Genomic DNA, 16182 nt, shown 5'->3' on the forward strand with positions numbered 1-16182 from the left:
CTCGAAGGGAATTCCTGATAAACAGAGGCGCGTGAGCTGTGCTTCTGCTTGATGAACTCTCCCTGAACCTTCCCTCATCAGACAAGCTGATAAGAAAGGTATTCAAGATGGCCGGCCCGTGTGCGTAGGGGCTGTCCAAAAAACGGACAGGGTGGCACCCAAAAACACTCCTTTCCATTTGGAAGCCAGCGTTTACCCTAAACGCTGACGCTACCCAATGGAAAGGAGGGGCGGGGCTTAGAGTCCCTTTTAGATTACAAAATCTCTCGCAGGGTGTGGCCAGAGCACCAGAAGCTGCTCAAGCCCACGCCTCTTGCGAGACCTAAAAAGGAGAGGCAAATAGATACCCATTTAATAGTTAATTTGTCCAAAAGGAAACTAGTACACCTGGATTCATTGCGGCTTCGCCGCGTAACCAAATTTTGTGATCCTAAACAAATATTTGACTTCACTGATCGTCCATTTTCTTCCCTATCACATATGAAAGCACCTTCAAAACCGTGAGTTTAGAATACCAGCGCTACAAAAAACGATTGTGTTTGAATTAATGAATCTAAAAGAATCTGGGCAGAGCCGGCTTTAGAGTTAGAGGCGCCAGGTGCGACAATATTTTTTCGCACCCCTCCGCCCATGACCGCCATTTCCAAATATTCCCTCACTCCCACCTTACAAGAGTGGCACTCATCTCTACACAGCTACTCTCTCACATGCATGTCTTGTTTTATAGTGCTACTCATGCCAACTCTAGGGTGTCAGAGCACTTTACACCAAACACACATTAACAGAGGCAATGAACCTTATATGTGTAAATCACTCTATAGAAAATGTTACACAAACCAATGAGGATTACCGTTCTGTGTTCTGCATGTACACGTTCTTTGCAGCAGGCATATTAACCCTCAGCGCTACTTAATGATGAGTTGAAACTGTGACAAGACAAAACTTCGATCTCTCTCCAGCAGAAACATTAATCACCTGCGTCATCTTGACATTTTTATTGTTGCCTGAAACCTGCTGGACACACAAGGAAGCAGCAGGTGCTTTTAAAAGCCAAAGTTATTTCTGAACACAGCGCCTCTCCCGGGTTAGCGCAGGTGCGGCTGCACTGGTCGCACTGTCCTAAATCCGCCCTGAATCTGGGTTACATACAGGGTGCACGTGACAACTGTCTTGCTGCTGAGGTCACTAATAATAGCCCTGTGGCCGGGGCGGGGGCAGGACTGGTTTCTAAGGTCATGTTTAAAAACAATCACTTTCAATAAGTACTTCTCAGCGCAGCGCTATAATGTGCATATTAATGTCAAAGCTCCACGTGTGAAAGAAATACACATTTTTGAATTTTAAAGAGTCTTTATCACATGTTATATGATGTCTGGTACATGATTCACCCGGCAAACAAGGACAAGGGATGTGTAGTATTCAGTTTCACGTGAGGCTTCTGGTTGTCATGGCAACATGTGGGAGGGTCGTTGTGAAGAAGATTTTTGGAATGTAGGTGTTTGAAGATTCTTTTGAATGTTGGTGTTTAAACAGTGGATGACAGTTGAGGGGGAGGGGGGCTCTGAGCATGCCTGACATCTATACATTAATAAATCTACATGAAAGAAACCTTTTCCAGTCACTGGAGTTACTGTCCCCCAAGGCACTTATCCCCAAAGGGAGCGTTTTATTATTTAAAAGCGCCTCAGCTTGTGCTCCTGGTCACTTTGTTATCACTGCAGGGGTGGTGCGATGGAAGGATGAGGGTCTGAAGCTCCCTGCAGCTCTCACACCAGCCTCAGCTCCGCTCCTCCCCTGTAGCCGGGTGTGAAGGAAGGATGAGGGTCTGAAGCTCCCTGCAGCTCTCGCACCAGTCTCAGCTCCGCTCCTCCCCTGTAAGGGGGGGGGGGGATGAGGGGCTGAAGCTCCCTGCAGCTCTCACACCAGCCTCAGCTCCGCTCCTCCATTGAGCCAGAAGATCGGGAAAAGCCTCTGTGTGAAGGGGGCCTGCGGGAAGGAGTAGAGAAGCTCCATGGAGTGAGCATTGTACAGGGACAGCCGCCCCCCCTCGTAGTCCAAATACACCCCCAGCTTCAGGGGCTTCTCACGGGGGGACAGAGGGGTCTGAGGGTAGGTGAGAGCCCTGTACTGACCCTTACACCCCCTCTCCACAGCCCAGACTCCCCCCTCAGGTGACTGTGTGAAGAATTCCTTCCTGTTCACAGACTCTGCTACGACCCCCACATGAAACCCTTCCCCCTCCTGCAGCAGCTGCACCTCCCAGTAATGTCTGCCGGAGGTGAACCCCTCGCTCCCCAGCACACAGCCCCTCTTGGTGAATCTCTTGGGGGTGTCCGGCATGGACTGTGCTGTGTCCGTCCGTCTCACTCGTCTCCCCCCTTCAGACAGGAGGAGCTGAGGATGAGCCGTGTCAGGATCCAGCGTCACCATCACTGCAGAGAAGAGATTCACAATTAGAGATTTAATGACACAAAGAAAGGCCATAATTACTGCTTCTGTTTTACATATGATTAATTTACACCACACTTGGAAGGAGCACGCAGCGCTAGAGAGCGCAGCACTAGACTGATCACTACACTAAAGCACGCAGCACTGGACCGCTCACTGCAGTAAAGCACACATTAATCTAGAACACACACTACACCTAACATCACACTGCACTACACAGACAAGGCATTCTAATACATACTACCCTGCACCTCACAGCTCATACTACACCACACTAACACACAGTAAAAGATACAAGAAGAGTAGTGTACTAGGCAGTACTCTATATTACATGGTACTAGAAGGAATACTGTACTAGTTAGTAAAGTGCATTAGACAGCACAGTGACAGAGGTACTCCAAAATATACAGTAATACCCAGTACACTGCTTTAGATAGCCAAGAATGAAATAAACACTCCAAGGTATACAGTACTACCCATTACACTGCATTCGATGGTAGTATATCATATATGGTACAGAGTAGGAGAGCTACTGGAAGGTATACAGTACTAGTCGGTACAGTACATTCGAGGGTACAGAGTGACAGAGCTACTCGAAGCTATACTGTACTAGTCAGTATCCTGAATTAGATGGTGTAGAGTGACAGAGCTACTAGAATGTGTACGGTACTAGTCAGTTCACTGCATTCGATGGTGTAGAGTGACAGAGCGACTAGAAAGTAAACTGCACTAGTCAGTACAGTACATTAGAGGGTACAGAGCAACATTTCTACTCCAATGTATACTGTACTAGCCAGAACACTGCATTAGATGGTAGTATATAATATATGGTACAGAGTAGGAGAGCTACTAGAAGGTGTACAGTACTAGTTAGTCCAGTACATTCGAGGGTACAGGGTGACAGAGGTACTCAAAGGTATACTGTACTAGCCAGGGCACTGCATTAGATGGTAAAAAGTGACAAAGCTACTTCAAGGCATACAGTACTAGTCAGTATACTACATTAGATGGAAAAAAAGCTGAAAGTATACAGTACAAGTCAGCAGCGGCAGTTTCCCAATGGGGGCATAAGGGTATTGCCCCCCTGTATGTGCTGCCAGATAAAAAAAGTTATGCTATCATCAATTATAAATGTTGATATTCCTGGCCGTGTCACGCTGTTTTTATTTCAACCATGGGCGAGTGCAGTGCCCATTGCGGGCGGATGCCTAGTTTTCCAATCATGTGAGGGGGCGGGGCATCTTATAAACAGCATCAAGTAGTGTAGTGTAGTGAAGTAGTGTGGCTCACTGGTTAGAGGTGGCAGACCCGAGAGCAGAGGACGGCCCGGGACCAGGGTTCGATTCCCGGCACGGCAGGTTTCTGGACCAGGGTCAGCGGACTCGATAATTCTCTCGCCTCGGTGCCCACTCTGATCAGCGATCACACTCGGCAACTCTGGGCATTAGCTTGCCTCATCTTCACGGCCCCACCAGACCGCCGGGGATGCCTGGTCTCACCCTGGAGATACCCATTAAGGGACCATCTCTCAGGGAAGCCAGGAAGGGTTTCGCAGCGGTCGAAGCGCCTTGGGACCCTACGGGTAAGTAGTGCTCTATATAAATGCCTATACATTTACATTTACATTTACACCAGAGAGACTCAGACTGGCTGGGCCTGAAGTGTAAGTGCGCATGTCGGGTTGCAAGGGTGTTTTCCTACGACCAACCCAACATGTGCACGTGAGTCCTCTCCACCATCACAACGTTAGTGAGTCCGGGATCACAGCCGCAGCCTCCTCCGGTCTGCAAAGGAGCGCTGACTTTGGCTGCTCCAGCCAATCCTGGAACTGCTCTAATGCTGTTTGCTGATACACAGCAGAGGAGCAGTGACTGGATTGGCTCAAGAGAGGAGGGAGTAGTCCTGGTCTTGGAGGCAGCAGGTTTTGACTTTACAGAGGAACATGGCCAATCACAGTATGGTTTTATTATAAAGCCATTCAGTGATTGGTCATTTTCTATTCCTGGCTGCCTTTCCTTCAGTTGCTATGGTTCCCGTCTCATAGTGCCTAGGGACGGAGTGGAAAAAACGAGGGTTAAGCGCCGCGTTATTGAGAGTAACTTAGAGTTCGCCATGTCATCAGGTCCTGGTCCCGAGTAGGTGACCCATGAAGTGGCATAGTAAGTGCTGGATGTTACGTTTTTAAGGTGAACATTATCTGTGCTCAGTGTGCTGGAGTTACAGTTATGTAGAACTGAACACGGAGTCCCGGCGTCAGCTCAACCTCCTGTGATTCTGGGCCAATCACTTAACCTCCCGATGCCTATATAAATTAACGTGACCATGTGTAATTGTAACTGGTGTTCATGTAAAGCGATGCGATGCCAATGAGATCGATTTACAATTTCAAGTTAACATGTCTGGCAGTGCACTTACAAATCCCTTTAAATGTATTTAACTGAGCTTCTGTAGCAGCTCGTTCGCAACCTCCCATCCACAACTTTTACACCCACCAATTCCAAATGGCACTAGCCGTCACTGCTCAACAGTAAAGTGCATTAGATGGCACGAGTGACAGTGCTACTCCAAGGGATACAGGATTACTTAGTACACTGCGTTATATGACACACAGTAATAGAGCTACTCCAAAGGTATACAGTAGTAGTCAGAACACTGTATTGGACGGTGCAGAGTAGGAGAGCTACTAGAAGGTATACTGTACTAGTCCATGCACTGCATTAGATGGTACTGAGTGACAGAGCAACTGAAAGGTATACTTTATTAGTCAGTACGCTGCATTAGATGGTATTGAGTGACAGAGCTACTCCAAGGCGTACTGTACTAATCAGTACTATATAATATATGGTGTAGAGTAGCAGAGCTACTGGAAGGTAAGCTGTATTAGTCAGTACACTGCATAAAAATTTTACAGAGTGCCAAGCTATTAGAAATTAAACTTTTGTAGTCAGTACATTAAATTAGATGGTACAGAGTGACAGAGCTACGCCAAAGTAAACGGTTCTAGTCAGTACACTGACTTGGATGATACAGAGTAAGAGAGCTACTAGAAGGTGTACTGTAATAGTCAGTACACTGCATAAAAATGTTACACAGTGACAGAGCTATTAGAAGGTAAACTGTTGTAGTCAGTAAATTAAATTAGATGGCACAGAGTGACAGAGCTACTCCAAAGGAATGGTGCAGAGTAGTAGTGCTACTAGAAGGTATACAATACTAGTCAGTGCACTGTATTAGATGGTAATGAGTGACAGAGCTACCCGGAGTGTTACTGGCGATTCAATCACAAGGGAAACGGAAGTGACGCGAGTGATGCGAGGAAGCACCGCAATCCTTGGAGCGGATCGGAGAGGCTCAGCTCCTGTGAGCGTCCGGCCCTTGCTCCAGTCTGGTTGCAATGCTGGAGCTCAGAGCTTGGAGCTTGTACCAGCCTGCACTGGTATCCCCACGGCTCCCCTCTGAAGAGGAAGTTGCCTGTGCGGGCCCAGCGGGACCTTGGCAGTGAGGTTTCAGCAGCACGGCTCCAGCAGCAAGACACCAGCGTGGGCTGCAGTGGCGGTAGTGTGGCCCTGCGTGGGACATTTACCACGCTGTTATGGCAGAGTTTTTGGCTTTATTTAGCAGTGATATAGATCATTAATCTTGCTCGCATCTAGTATAGGTATTCTTAGCCTGTGTTGGCCCTTTTAAGCCCTTTTTCCAGACCTAGAAGAGGATAGCTGCTTAATATGCCTTTATTCTTGACTTTAACCTGTCCATTGCCTATTGGCTTTGACATATTAGACACATTGGTATGGTTTATGTAGGTATTCTGACAGAGCTAAGGAGCATTTCACCCCTTTCAGGCCTACAGGCCTAGAGCTAGAGGGACTCCATCTTGATGAAGCTGAGAGGCTTTTCAGGGCAAAGGCAAAGTTTATAGTTAAGGCTGTTGTTCGCTTGCAGAGAACCGGTTCAGGCTGGCCCCTATCGAAGGAACGTATTTTTCTCCACTCCGAAGACACAACTTCAGGCTGGCCAGCTGGGAACGTGTCCTTGGTACGGGGAGGTACAAGAATTTGGTGGGCGGCAGGTTACTGGCCGTAACTTTCCATGAAAGGACAAGCTTCCATATTAGTGAGCTACAGGAGAGGAGGAGTGGTCAGTTCAGTTCAGTTTGGAGTGCAGAACAGCATGGTGTGCAGTTCAGCGTGGTGCTCAGAACAGCTTGGAGCACAGAACAGCTGGGAGCTCAGAACAGCTTGCAGAGAGAGAGAGGATGTCTGCTGGAGTTGCAGAATAGAGTGCAGTTCTTAAATGGAGAAAGAAGGCAGACGATTGCTGAAGATGAGGAGAGAGAAAGCAGTGCAGAGAGCATCAAAGAAGGCTGTCAGCTGGAGCAACTGAACCAGAGGCGTGGTGATGTGGTGAAGGAGGGAGAGACAGAGAGAGCCCTAATCCCACCAGAGGCAGAGAGAGAGCCCTAATCCCACCAGAGGCAGAGAGAGAAATCTTCCTTCTAATAGGTGAGGTAGTCTGAATTAGTTACACTTACACTTTATGTCTAATCTTTTCCCTTTCAGCGGAGTGTTCCTGTTATGTTTAATCCTTCTCTTTCAGCGGTGTGTTCTACCTATAGTCTTTGTCAGTTCTGTGTAAAGGTTTATATTGTACTAATAAATGACCCCCATTAATTAGTGAATTAGTGTGCATGAGTTTTTTTATGATAAAGTTATCCTGGCTTCTAGCCAGTTGCTGTTGAGCCACTGATGGATCAAAAGGGAGTAGGAGCGCTTAAATCAAGAAATAACTCAATCACATAGTGTGTATATCTTTGTCCTCATACAGTAAGGGTAATCTTTCCTGGTAGGTATTGCTGTTTGAACAGATGCTACCCCTGATCAGGTAAGTAATAGTGAGGGAGAGAGGAGACTTGCAACTAAGGGACTAAGTTAGTACACCATCCCATAATATTATTGTAGTAGCAGACCTTTAGTGAAGAGACTTCCCAATATATATATATATGTATAGGTGTTCATAGGAATGTGGTCGTCGTTGATATGCGGCGTTAATGAGAGCACTGAGTAGGAGATCAGTGTGTATACCCACTAGATTGTGGCTTGAATAAGTGAGAGCACTAGGAGGTCGAACTAGTGTGTAGTTTTGCAGGATTGCAAACAGTTTGGAAAAGGGAGCATTGGGTTCTGCAGGCCCATGTGTAGACGCACCGGATTGTGTGTCATATCTGCCCTAGGGTAGAACGGTCTGGGTCAGGGTGGCCGCGAGACCAACTGATGTGAATAAGTGTGGTGTAGGGTATGGATATCCCTAGTAATCAGTGAGTATTCTTAGTATCCCTATAGATTTAGTGGTGTTTTTAATAATATGAGCTTGTATATTGCGAGTTCCCCATCTTCAGGTAGGTACCAGGTGCCTGGATAGTTGGTCCTGAGGAGGGATGTGATTACGTTCTGGCTGGGTTGGAGGGGCCCCTGGGGGCTGATCCCACCTACTCAGAAAATCCAGCCATAACATTTGGCGTAGTCGGCATCTTACGAAACCTGTGTGTCCTGGCCATGTGCTTAGATTGTTTCCCATGTGTGGTGTGGGAGTGCCCTGAGCGCCTGTCATAACATTTGGCGTAGTCGTCATCTTACGAATCCTGTGTGATCTGGCCATGTGCTTAGAGAGTTTCCCATGTGTTCTGAGGGAGTGCCCTGAACGCTGGTTCCATCTGGCGTAATGTTGCAGTTTATGTAGCCTGTTAGACCTATGGGCTTGAACAGTTGCAGCGTGAGGAGATTGCATTACATCATGGCATTTGGTTTATTCAGGGTGGAAGGAATGGTTTTCATCTTGGTGTTTAAACTGTCAGAGTTGAAGGATGGCATTACATGAGGAAGCCAGTTACATCTTTGTGATGGTCCAATTGTATAAATGTGTGTAAAAAGTGCTTTTAAATTGCCCATTAAATTGCTTGCTGCATCTGCTTATGCTGTGCAATGTGAAATGTGTTCATTGTTCTATGATCTGTGGAGTTCTTTGAATATAGCTCCTTGTAAATATGACTTGTGAATAGCGCCATATTAATGTGGCTTGTGAGGTGCATGCTCTCATGTTGATCTACTGTGTTCCTTGTGCATTGCGCCTTGGAAATATTGTTTGTGAAAAGCTTGTCTTGTAAATATGGCTTGTGAATAGCGCCATGTGGTCATGGCTTGGACAGGGCATGTTATCATTACGTTTGGCAGGAGAGAGCTGGATCTCTCTCGGGTGCTTGGGGATAACGTTTTGAAAATATGTGTACGTGTCATCTGTAAACGTGAAGAGATGTGCTCATGACTTTCCCATGTATCCATGGACATTGGGGAATGATTGTGCTTGAGCTGCCAAAGGGTTAATATCTTGAGTTGAGATGGCAGTCTTTATTTTTTACATGCTGTCAACATGCATGGTTATCTGACCTGACTATAAAAGTCTGTGGATTATTTGATGGTTTGATTTTGACTTGTTTTTTGGTTCCTTGGTCTGCCTATGTGCTTTGTCAACTTCTTGACGAGAAGGTAACATCTTGTGCTTTGCAAAGGGTTTTGTTCATTTCACATTCTTTTTGAAATGCGTCTACGAATTTGTGTGGGTTTGCCTTGGAACTGATGTGGTTATAAATCAGCCAGTCGGATTGAGATAAAGGGTTTGCACGGAGAGAGAAAATGAGTGAAATGTTAAAAAAAAATAATGGCCCGTTAGAGTGCACGCTACGGAGCTGTTTTCATTAATTATTTCTTTGAGGGGTTTCCATCTGGAACGGAATGTGCTGGTTGCAATGATCACAGGTTGAGAATAATCAATCTTGCCCAACAGTGCATGGTAACATGTGCTTTTAATTAGTGAAAAGGCAACCGTGTGCCTTTGAAAAAATGTTAAATGTAACATTATTATTTTCCCAAATGTAAATTAAAATGTATTCTTTTATAAAATGTGTCAGCAAAACCTTTCCTGGTAAGTTAACCAACTCAGTTAGAAAATAATAGGTTGTTTCATAGTGTATGAATGTGGCCCTTTTATTAGGTTGGCTTGGATGGCTTACATGTTAAATTACATTGTAATGTACAATTCTGTTGTTTTAAAATTATTTCTCTTTTCAGCAGCTGACAATGGTCCATGTTAATTCGTTTTTTTTTTCCAAATGCAGAATGTATAATTTTGTGTGCTAAACTGAGTTGTCCCTTTCTAAATAAGTGCCCATATTTTAAATGTCTTGCCTTTAGCTGAATAAGTTAGACAAAAGTCTTTTTAGAAACTGGAGCTTTAAATTAGCAGTACACTGTAACAGAATTTTTTTTTTAAAATGCTAGCTTTCGTTAGTTAGCATAATAAGGCCTGGGAACAGGCAAGGAATTTGTTTGTCGACCTTGGCAGACCAGCTGGTTTGTGCAGATGAGTTTTTTTTTTCCCTTCACTCTGCAGGTTCCGATCACGTCCCTGTTCGTTATGATTGGCTACAATCCAATTTTCTTCCGCGAATGGCTTGTTTATTTAAGGGCGGGGGACCTCGCTCTTCCTGGCTGTTGACGCAGGCGGCTTCATTGTCTGCTGATAAGGGACTCTTGCGGACTCTTGCCCTTGGAGTTAGTTAGTAGCAATGGGCCTGGGCGGGCTTCTCTGACCAGGGAAATGGGAGGCTTGCAGTGCCCTGCTGATGCTGTGAGATCATCACTTGGCGGTAATTCAAATAGCTTCACACTGTAGCCTGGCTCCTGCTCTGAAGGGAGGGGCTGGCTTAGAGAGGATTAGGGTATGATAGGCCCCACTCAATTAACTTAAAAAATTAAATTTTGAATGTTTTTAATTAATTAGGATATTTTCTTTTCAATAATGAAAGGCACCCGGGGTGCTTTTTAAATAAAAATTTTATTTTGCAAGATTAATGATACTTGTTTTCTTGTCTCTAGGATTGCTGGGTTGTGGTTTTGCGTGGGTCGATTCCCCCTCCCACTTCCTTTCTTGTTTTAGTTTTTTACTTTCATGTTTTTATTTTAGTTTATTATTTTTGGATGATGGAATTAGACCAGACCAGACCGGAAGGGTGATGGATGGCCGCATCGGAGGAAGTGTCCGGATACCGAAGATGCAGGGTGGTGGCCTACACTGAAGAATTACAATTGACTTTTTTTTGGACTCGGTTACATAATTCCTTGGCCTGCAATTTTTTTTTTTTTTTGTTGTTGACATCACTACGAGCAGGCCCCACTTTTAAAGCAAAACACATGTCACCTATTATAGTTTTTCTGTTTTCTTCAAAACAGTTTTTGCCAATGTTGAATGGTGGTGCACACATGTGTTCCACAGTGTGATTTAAAACCAGCTATCTTGTAGAAATGGGGTTGTTTTTTTTACTGTTCTTACATTTTCACCTTGATTGATCAAAGGGTGGTTACCTTAGACTTTGGATTGTTCTGGGTGGTGTGTCTTTTAGTATGATTATGTATTTATGTTTGCCCAGACCTTGAAACAGTTTGTCATGTCTACTTCTCAGATTTCACTTTAAATTGACAAATGTCAGTAGGTAGGCCTCATTTAGGCCCATTGTTATTTTCATCCCACAAACAAGCCCCTATACCAATAGATTTCATGAGTCATCATTAGCTTAAGTTGCCTATAGTAGGTAGGGCTCATTTAGGCCCTTTGTTGTTTTCCCATTAGAAGTTGAAAAACATTTAGTTCTTAAGTTGACAATAGTAGGTAGGCCTCATTTAGGCTTAAGTTGTCCGAAGTAGGCCCCATTTAGGCCCCTTGCTGTTTTCATTCAACACATAAGTCCCTACATCACTAGATTTCACCAGTTATCACTAGAAGTTGAGGCACATTTAGTTTGAGGATGCTTTGGTTAATTTCTGTTGTTATCAGATCCAATCTCAGATATGTTTCAGCATTCAAGTCAAGGGTGCTTTGATTTGTTTTCAGTTGGTTGTTAGGTTTCTATTTCCTACCATTGAGTTTCAGGTGGAATTTCCTTAAGTTGTCATTGTTTTTAGGGAGTTTTTTAGGTTTTGATTTGTTGATAGATTGTGTTGATGTTTGTTTATCTGGATGTTATTGTTTATAAGATGTTCGCAAGATAAGGATCTAAGGGTGGATGGCAGAGTTTTGGGCTCTATTTAGCAGTGATATAGATCTTAATCTTGCTCACATCTAGGATAGGTATTCTTAGCCTATGTTGGATAGATTATGTTGATGTTTGTTTAGATGGTTGTTGTTGTTTACTGATGCTCGCAAGATAAGGATCTAAGGGTGGAATGTTATGGCAGAGTTTTTGGCTTTATTTAGCAGTGATATAGATCATTAATCTTGCTCGCATCTAGTATAGGTATTCTTAGCCTGTGTTGGCCCTTTTAAGCCCTTTTTCCAGACCTAGAAGAGGATAGCTGCTTAATATGCCTTTATTCTTGACTTTAACCTGTCCATTGCCTATTGGCTTTGACATATTAGACACATTGGTATGGTTTATGTAGGTATTCTGACAGAGCTAAGGAGCATTTCACCCCTTTCAGGCCTACAGGCCTAGAGCTAGAGGGACTCCATCTTGATGAAGCTGAGAGGCTTTTCAGGGCAAAGGCAAAGTTTATAGTTAAGGCTGTTGTTCGCTTGGAGAGAACCGGTTCAGGCTGGCCCCTATCGAAGGAACGTATTTTTCTCCACTCCGAAGACACAACTTCAGGCTGGCCAGCTGGGAACGTGTCCTTGGTACGGGGAGGTACAAGAATTTGGTGGGCGGCAGGTTACTGGCCGTAACTTTCCATGAAAGGACAAGCTTCCATATTAGTGAGCTACAGGAGAGGAGGAGTGGTCAGTTCAGTTCAGTTTGGAGTGCAGAACAGCATGGTGTGCAGTTCAGCGTGGTGCTCAGAACAGCTTGGAGCACAGAACAGCTGGGAGCTCAGAACAGCTTGCAGAGAGAGAGAGGATGTCTGCTGGAGTTGCAGAATAGAGTGCAGTTCTTAAATGGAGAAAGAAGGCAGACGATTGCTGAAGATGAGGAGAGAGAAAGCAGTGCAGAGAGCATCAAAGAAGGCTGTCAGCTGGAGCAACTGAACCAGAGGCGTGGTGATGTGGTGAAGGAGGGAGAGACAGAGAGAGCCCTAATCCCACCAGAGGCAGAGAGAGAGCCCTAATCCCACCAGAGGCAGAGAGAGAAATCTTCCTTCTAATAGGTGAGGTAGTCTGAATTAGTTACACTTACACTTTATGTCTAATCTTTTCCCTTTCAGCGGAGTGTTCCTGTTATGTTTAATCCTTCTCTTTCAGCGGTGTGTTCTACCTATAGTCTTTGTCAGTTCTGTGTAAAGGTTTATATTGTACTAATAAATGACCCCCATTAATTAGTGAATTAGTGTGCATGAGTTCTTTTATGATAAAGTTATCCTGGCTTCTAGCCAGTTGCTGTTGAGCCACTGATGGATCAAAAGGGAGTAGGAGCGCTTAAATCAAGAAATAACTCAATCACATAGTGTGTATATCTTTGTCCTCATACAGTAAGGGTAATCTTTCCTGGTAGGTATTGCTGTTTGAACAGATGCTACCCCTGATCAGGTAAGTAATAGTGAGGGAGAGAGGAGACTTGCAACTAAGGGACTAAGTTAGTACACCATCCCATAATATTATTGTAGTAGCAGACCTTTAGTGAAGAGACTTCCCAATATATATATATATGTATAGGTGTTCATAGGAATGTGGTCGTCGTTGATATGCGGCGTTAATGAGAGCACTGAGTAGGAGATCAGTGTGTATACCCACTAGATTGTGGCTTGAATAAGTGAGAGCACTAGGAGGTCGAACTAGTGTGTAGTTTTGCAGGATTGCAAACAGTTTGGAAAAGGGAGCATTGGGTTCTGCAGGCCCATGTGTAGACGCCCCGGATTGTGTGTCATATCTGCCCTAGGGTAGAACGGTCTGGGTCAGGGTGGCCGCGAGACCAACTGATGTGAATAAGTGTGGTGTAGGGTATGGATATCCCTAGTAATCAGTGAGTATTCTTAGTATCCCTATAGATTTAGTGGTGTTTTTAATAATATGAGCTTGTATATTGCGAGTTCCCCATCTTCTGGTAGGTACCAGGTGCCTGGATAGTTGGTCCTGAGGAGGGATGTGATTACGTTCTGGCTGGGTTGGAGGGGCCCCTGGGGGCTGATCCCACCTACTCAGAAAATCCAGCCATAACACACGCTCAGGCTCGCTCTGTTCAGCATCGGCCTCTTTGCAGCTGGGATATTCAGGCTAAGTCAAGGAGTGCGGCTGGTGAACTGGCGAGGACACAGGGGCAACAAGAAGGTAGTGACACTAGAGGCAGCTAGAGCTGGGGATTATACTCAGGAACCCAGGAGGCATGTCGTTGCAGGCAGTGGCGTAGCACAGGCCTCCGAAGCCCCCGCAGTGCAGGGGGGACCTCGGGCGGCAGCGGTCCCTCAGCACAGTACTCGGGCCTGAGAGTTCTGGATTAAACGCGGAACGGGGCCCCTCCATGTACCTTGCATGGGGGCCCCCTCAACGTTCGTTACGCCACTGGTTGCAGGTATGGCCAGTGCTGCGGTAATCGCCGAGAGGCGCGGATGCGACTGGCACAAGGTCGGTGCCGCATGCTCCTTCAGAGGTCTGCATCTCTGAAGGAACACCTCTGACCGTCCAACACGCCAGAGATCCAGTCAAACAAAACCCTCCCACTAATAGCCTTGCTTGGGCAAAGACTTGTGTCTGACTTTGCGCGTTCAAGTAACCATCTTGTGATTATGTGGGGTGCGCAGTGTAATCTTTAAGTGCCTAACAGCTCAGAAAGTGAAAAACCGGCGAAGGTACTCACCACTCGACGGCTATTATATATACTTTAGATACTCAGTATAGCGTGGTTGATAGTCCCACTATGCTCTCAGGAAGTACAGGAGGGGCGCCAACAACTGCACGGCATAGACCAAAGTGTTCCAATCTGTTGACTTTAAACAAAAATGAAACCCTCACAAGCAGAGGCTACAACAGAACAAGAAGGAGATTCCCTTCAATTATACCAGAGGTTCCAACTACCAGCCAAATAGTATAGGGGGAAATGGAGACAAACTTAGTTTTTTTAAAGAATCTAGTGGCTGCTTTACTTACACATCACAAAGAGGCAAGTGGATTACAAAGCTCGCTACATCCACTTTCACCTAGTTCTTCCTAGATAACGCCCAAAACTCAGAAGATAGCTCTAAAGTCGGTTACCTCCGCAGAAATTAAAACTATAAAACATGCCTTCCAGTGGAAGGACTGGGCAAAAAGGAGCTTCCGAGCCATGGAGAGAAGCCAAACTCAGGTGTTCAGATCATTGAAGTCATAATGACTTAGGGATTTTGCAGTCCGCGCTGGATAAAGTTTCTGAGGGACTGGTTCTTAATTCCAATGGCCACTGGCGGCTAAATGTGTAATAGAGCCAAACACTGTCCTGACAAAGGGCAAGGTTAGGCAAGTGATAGTTGAGGTGCACCAACCATTTAATTCCAACGAGAACAGCTTTAAACCTCAACTTTCAGGCTTGGACAGCAAGGATCCTGTCCAGGTAACAAAACAGTCAATTACCAATGGTATTCCTCTAATAGGTCTGTCGAATTCCATTCGAGTTCTGGAGGAAGACTCAATTGGATGAGACCTTTCCACTCACAGGTGGAGCCACAGGCAAAGCCTGTGTTGATACAGGGAGAAGGAATACCTCTGGCTGGCCCCCCCTTATCACTGTCTCCAGACATCTACCTACAGGCTGAAGTATTGGACCGCCACTCCCCTTGTCGGGCAGAAACAACAACAATACGTGGGATATTTTGCTTAGTTCCTTTCAAACTGTCGTCAAAGCCTTAACATACCAGTCTAGTAAGTCAGACATCTAGATGGACTTATTGAATACAATGGCTCTACATTACAGCAATCGATTACATAATTGGGGCATTACATTCACTGGCCCAGCAGGCACAAGTTAACACACAATATGTTCCTGCTTGTGTCTGCAGTCCAGTTTTAGATAAACTGCCATTGCTCCCAAGAATTGTAGAATCTGGTTTGGACGACATTAAGCTGCAGTTAAAGCAACTCCAAGAACAGTGGACATTACCACACCAACCAATTCCGACAATGGTACTCCAAATAATAAAGTTCCTTGCCAAAAAAACATCACAATTAGAAAAGGTTACAGTGGAGCACAGTGAAGTGATTTTGGAACAGCGGCGTAGTGGAGCCGAAAGGTCGTTCACTAGCAGGTGCCACATGAGAATTGAAATCTGTGTTGTCCCTCTGATGTGTCCACCTCACAAAACTAGTATAGATCTGGTAGTAACCCATATTACCCATACTTTATTAAGGTCAGACCCAAGTCAAAAATAGAAAATGCTACTTACCAGTATGCATCTGTTCTTGGCATGTAGAGCTGCAGAATTGTACACTTAGCATTAGATCGCCACCTGGTGGTGGGCTTGGATGATTGCAGGTTGTTTTCTTCTTGGAAGAAGTCTTTGTAGTCACGAGATAGGTGACTCCTCCCTTGGACAATACTGCGCATGGCCTCGGCTCCATCCTTAGATTGTTTTTCGCCATGATGGGAAATGATGGAGTTAGTAGAAGTAAAGAAAAAAGGATGTCCATGCGTGTGCATCTAAGTAAGATGAAACTGGAACGGATACAGCCCCGGGGTGGCGGGAGGGCGTGTACAATTCTGCAGCTCTACATGCCAAGAACAGATGCATA

General features: G+C 45.2%; 1 protein-coding gene across 1 annotated transcript in view; it reads right to left on the reverse strand.

Moving 5' to 3' along the window:
* Positions 1-1335: 1335 nt before the first annotated feature.
* Positions 1336-16182, reverse strand: part of LOC147710171 (E3 ubiquitin-protein ligase TRIM11-like) — a 118386-nt gene continuing 103539 nt past the window's right edge. Inside the window, exon 6 of the mRNA XM_086920862.1 lies at positions 1336-2432. Within this exon, the coding sequence (XP_086776988.1) occupies positions 1918-2432 (515 nt within the window). The 3' untranslated portion in view covers positions 1336-1917. The remainder of the gene's footprint in view (positions 2433-16182) is intronic.

Source organism: Lissotriton vulgaris, chromosome 5 (assembly GCF_964263255.1).
Source record: "Lissotriton vulgaris chromosome 5, aLisVul1.2, whole genome shotgun sequence".
Taxonomy (NCBI): Eukaryota; Metazoa; Chordata; class Amphibia; order Caudata; family Salamandridae; genus Lissotriton; species Lissotriton vulgaris.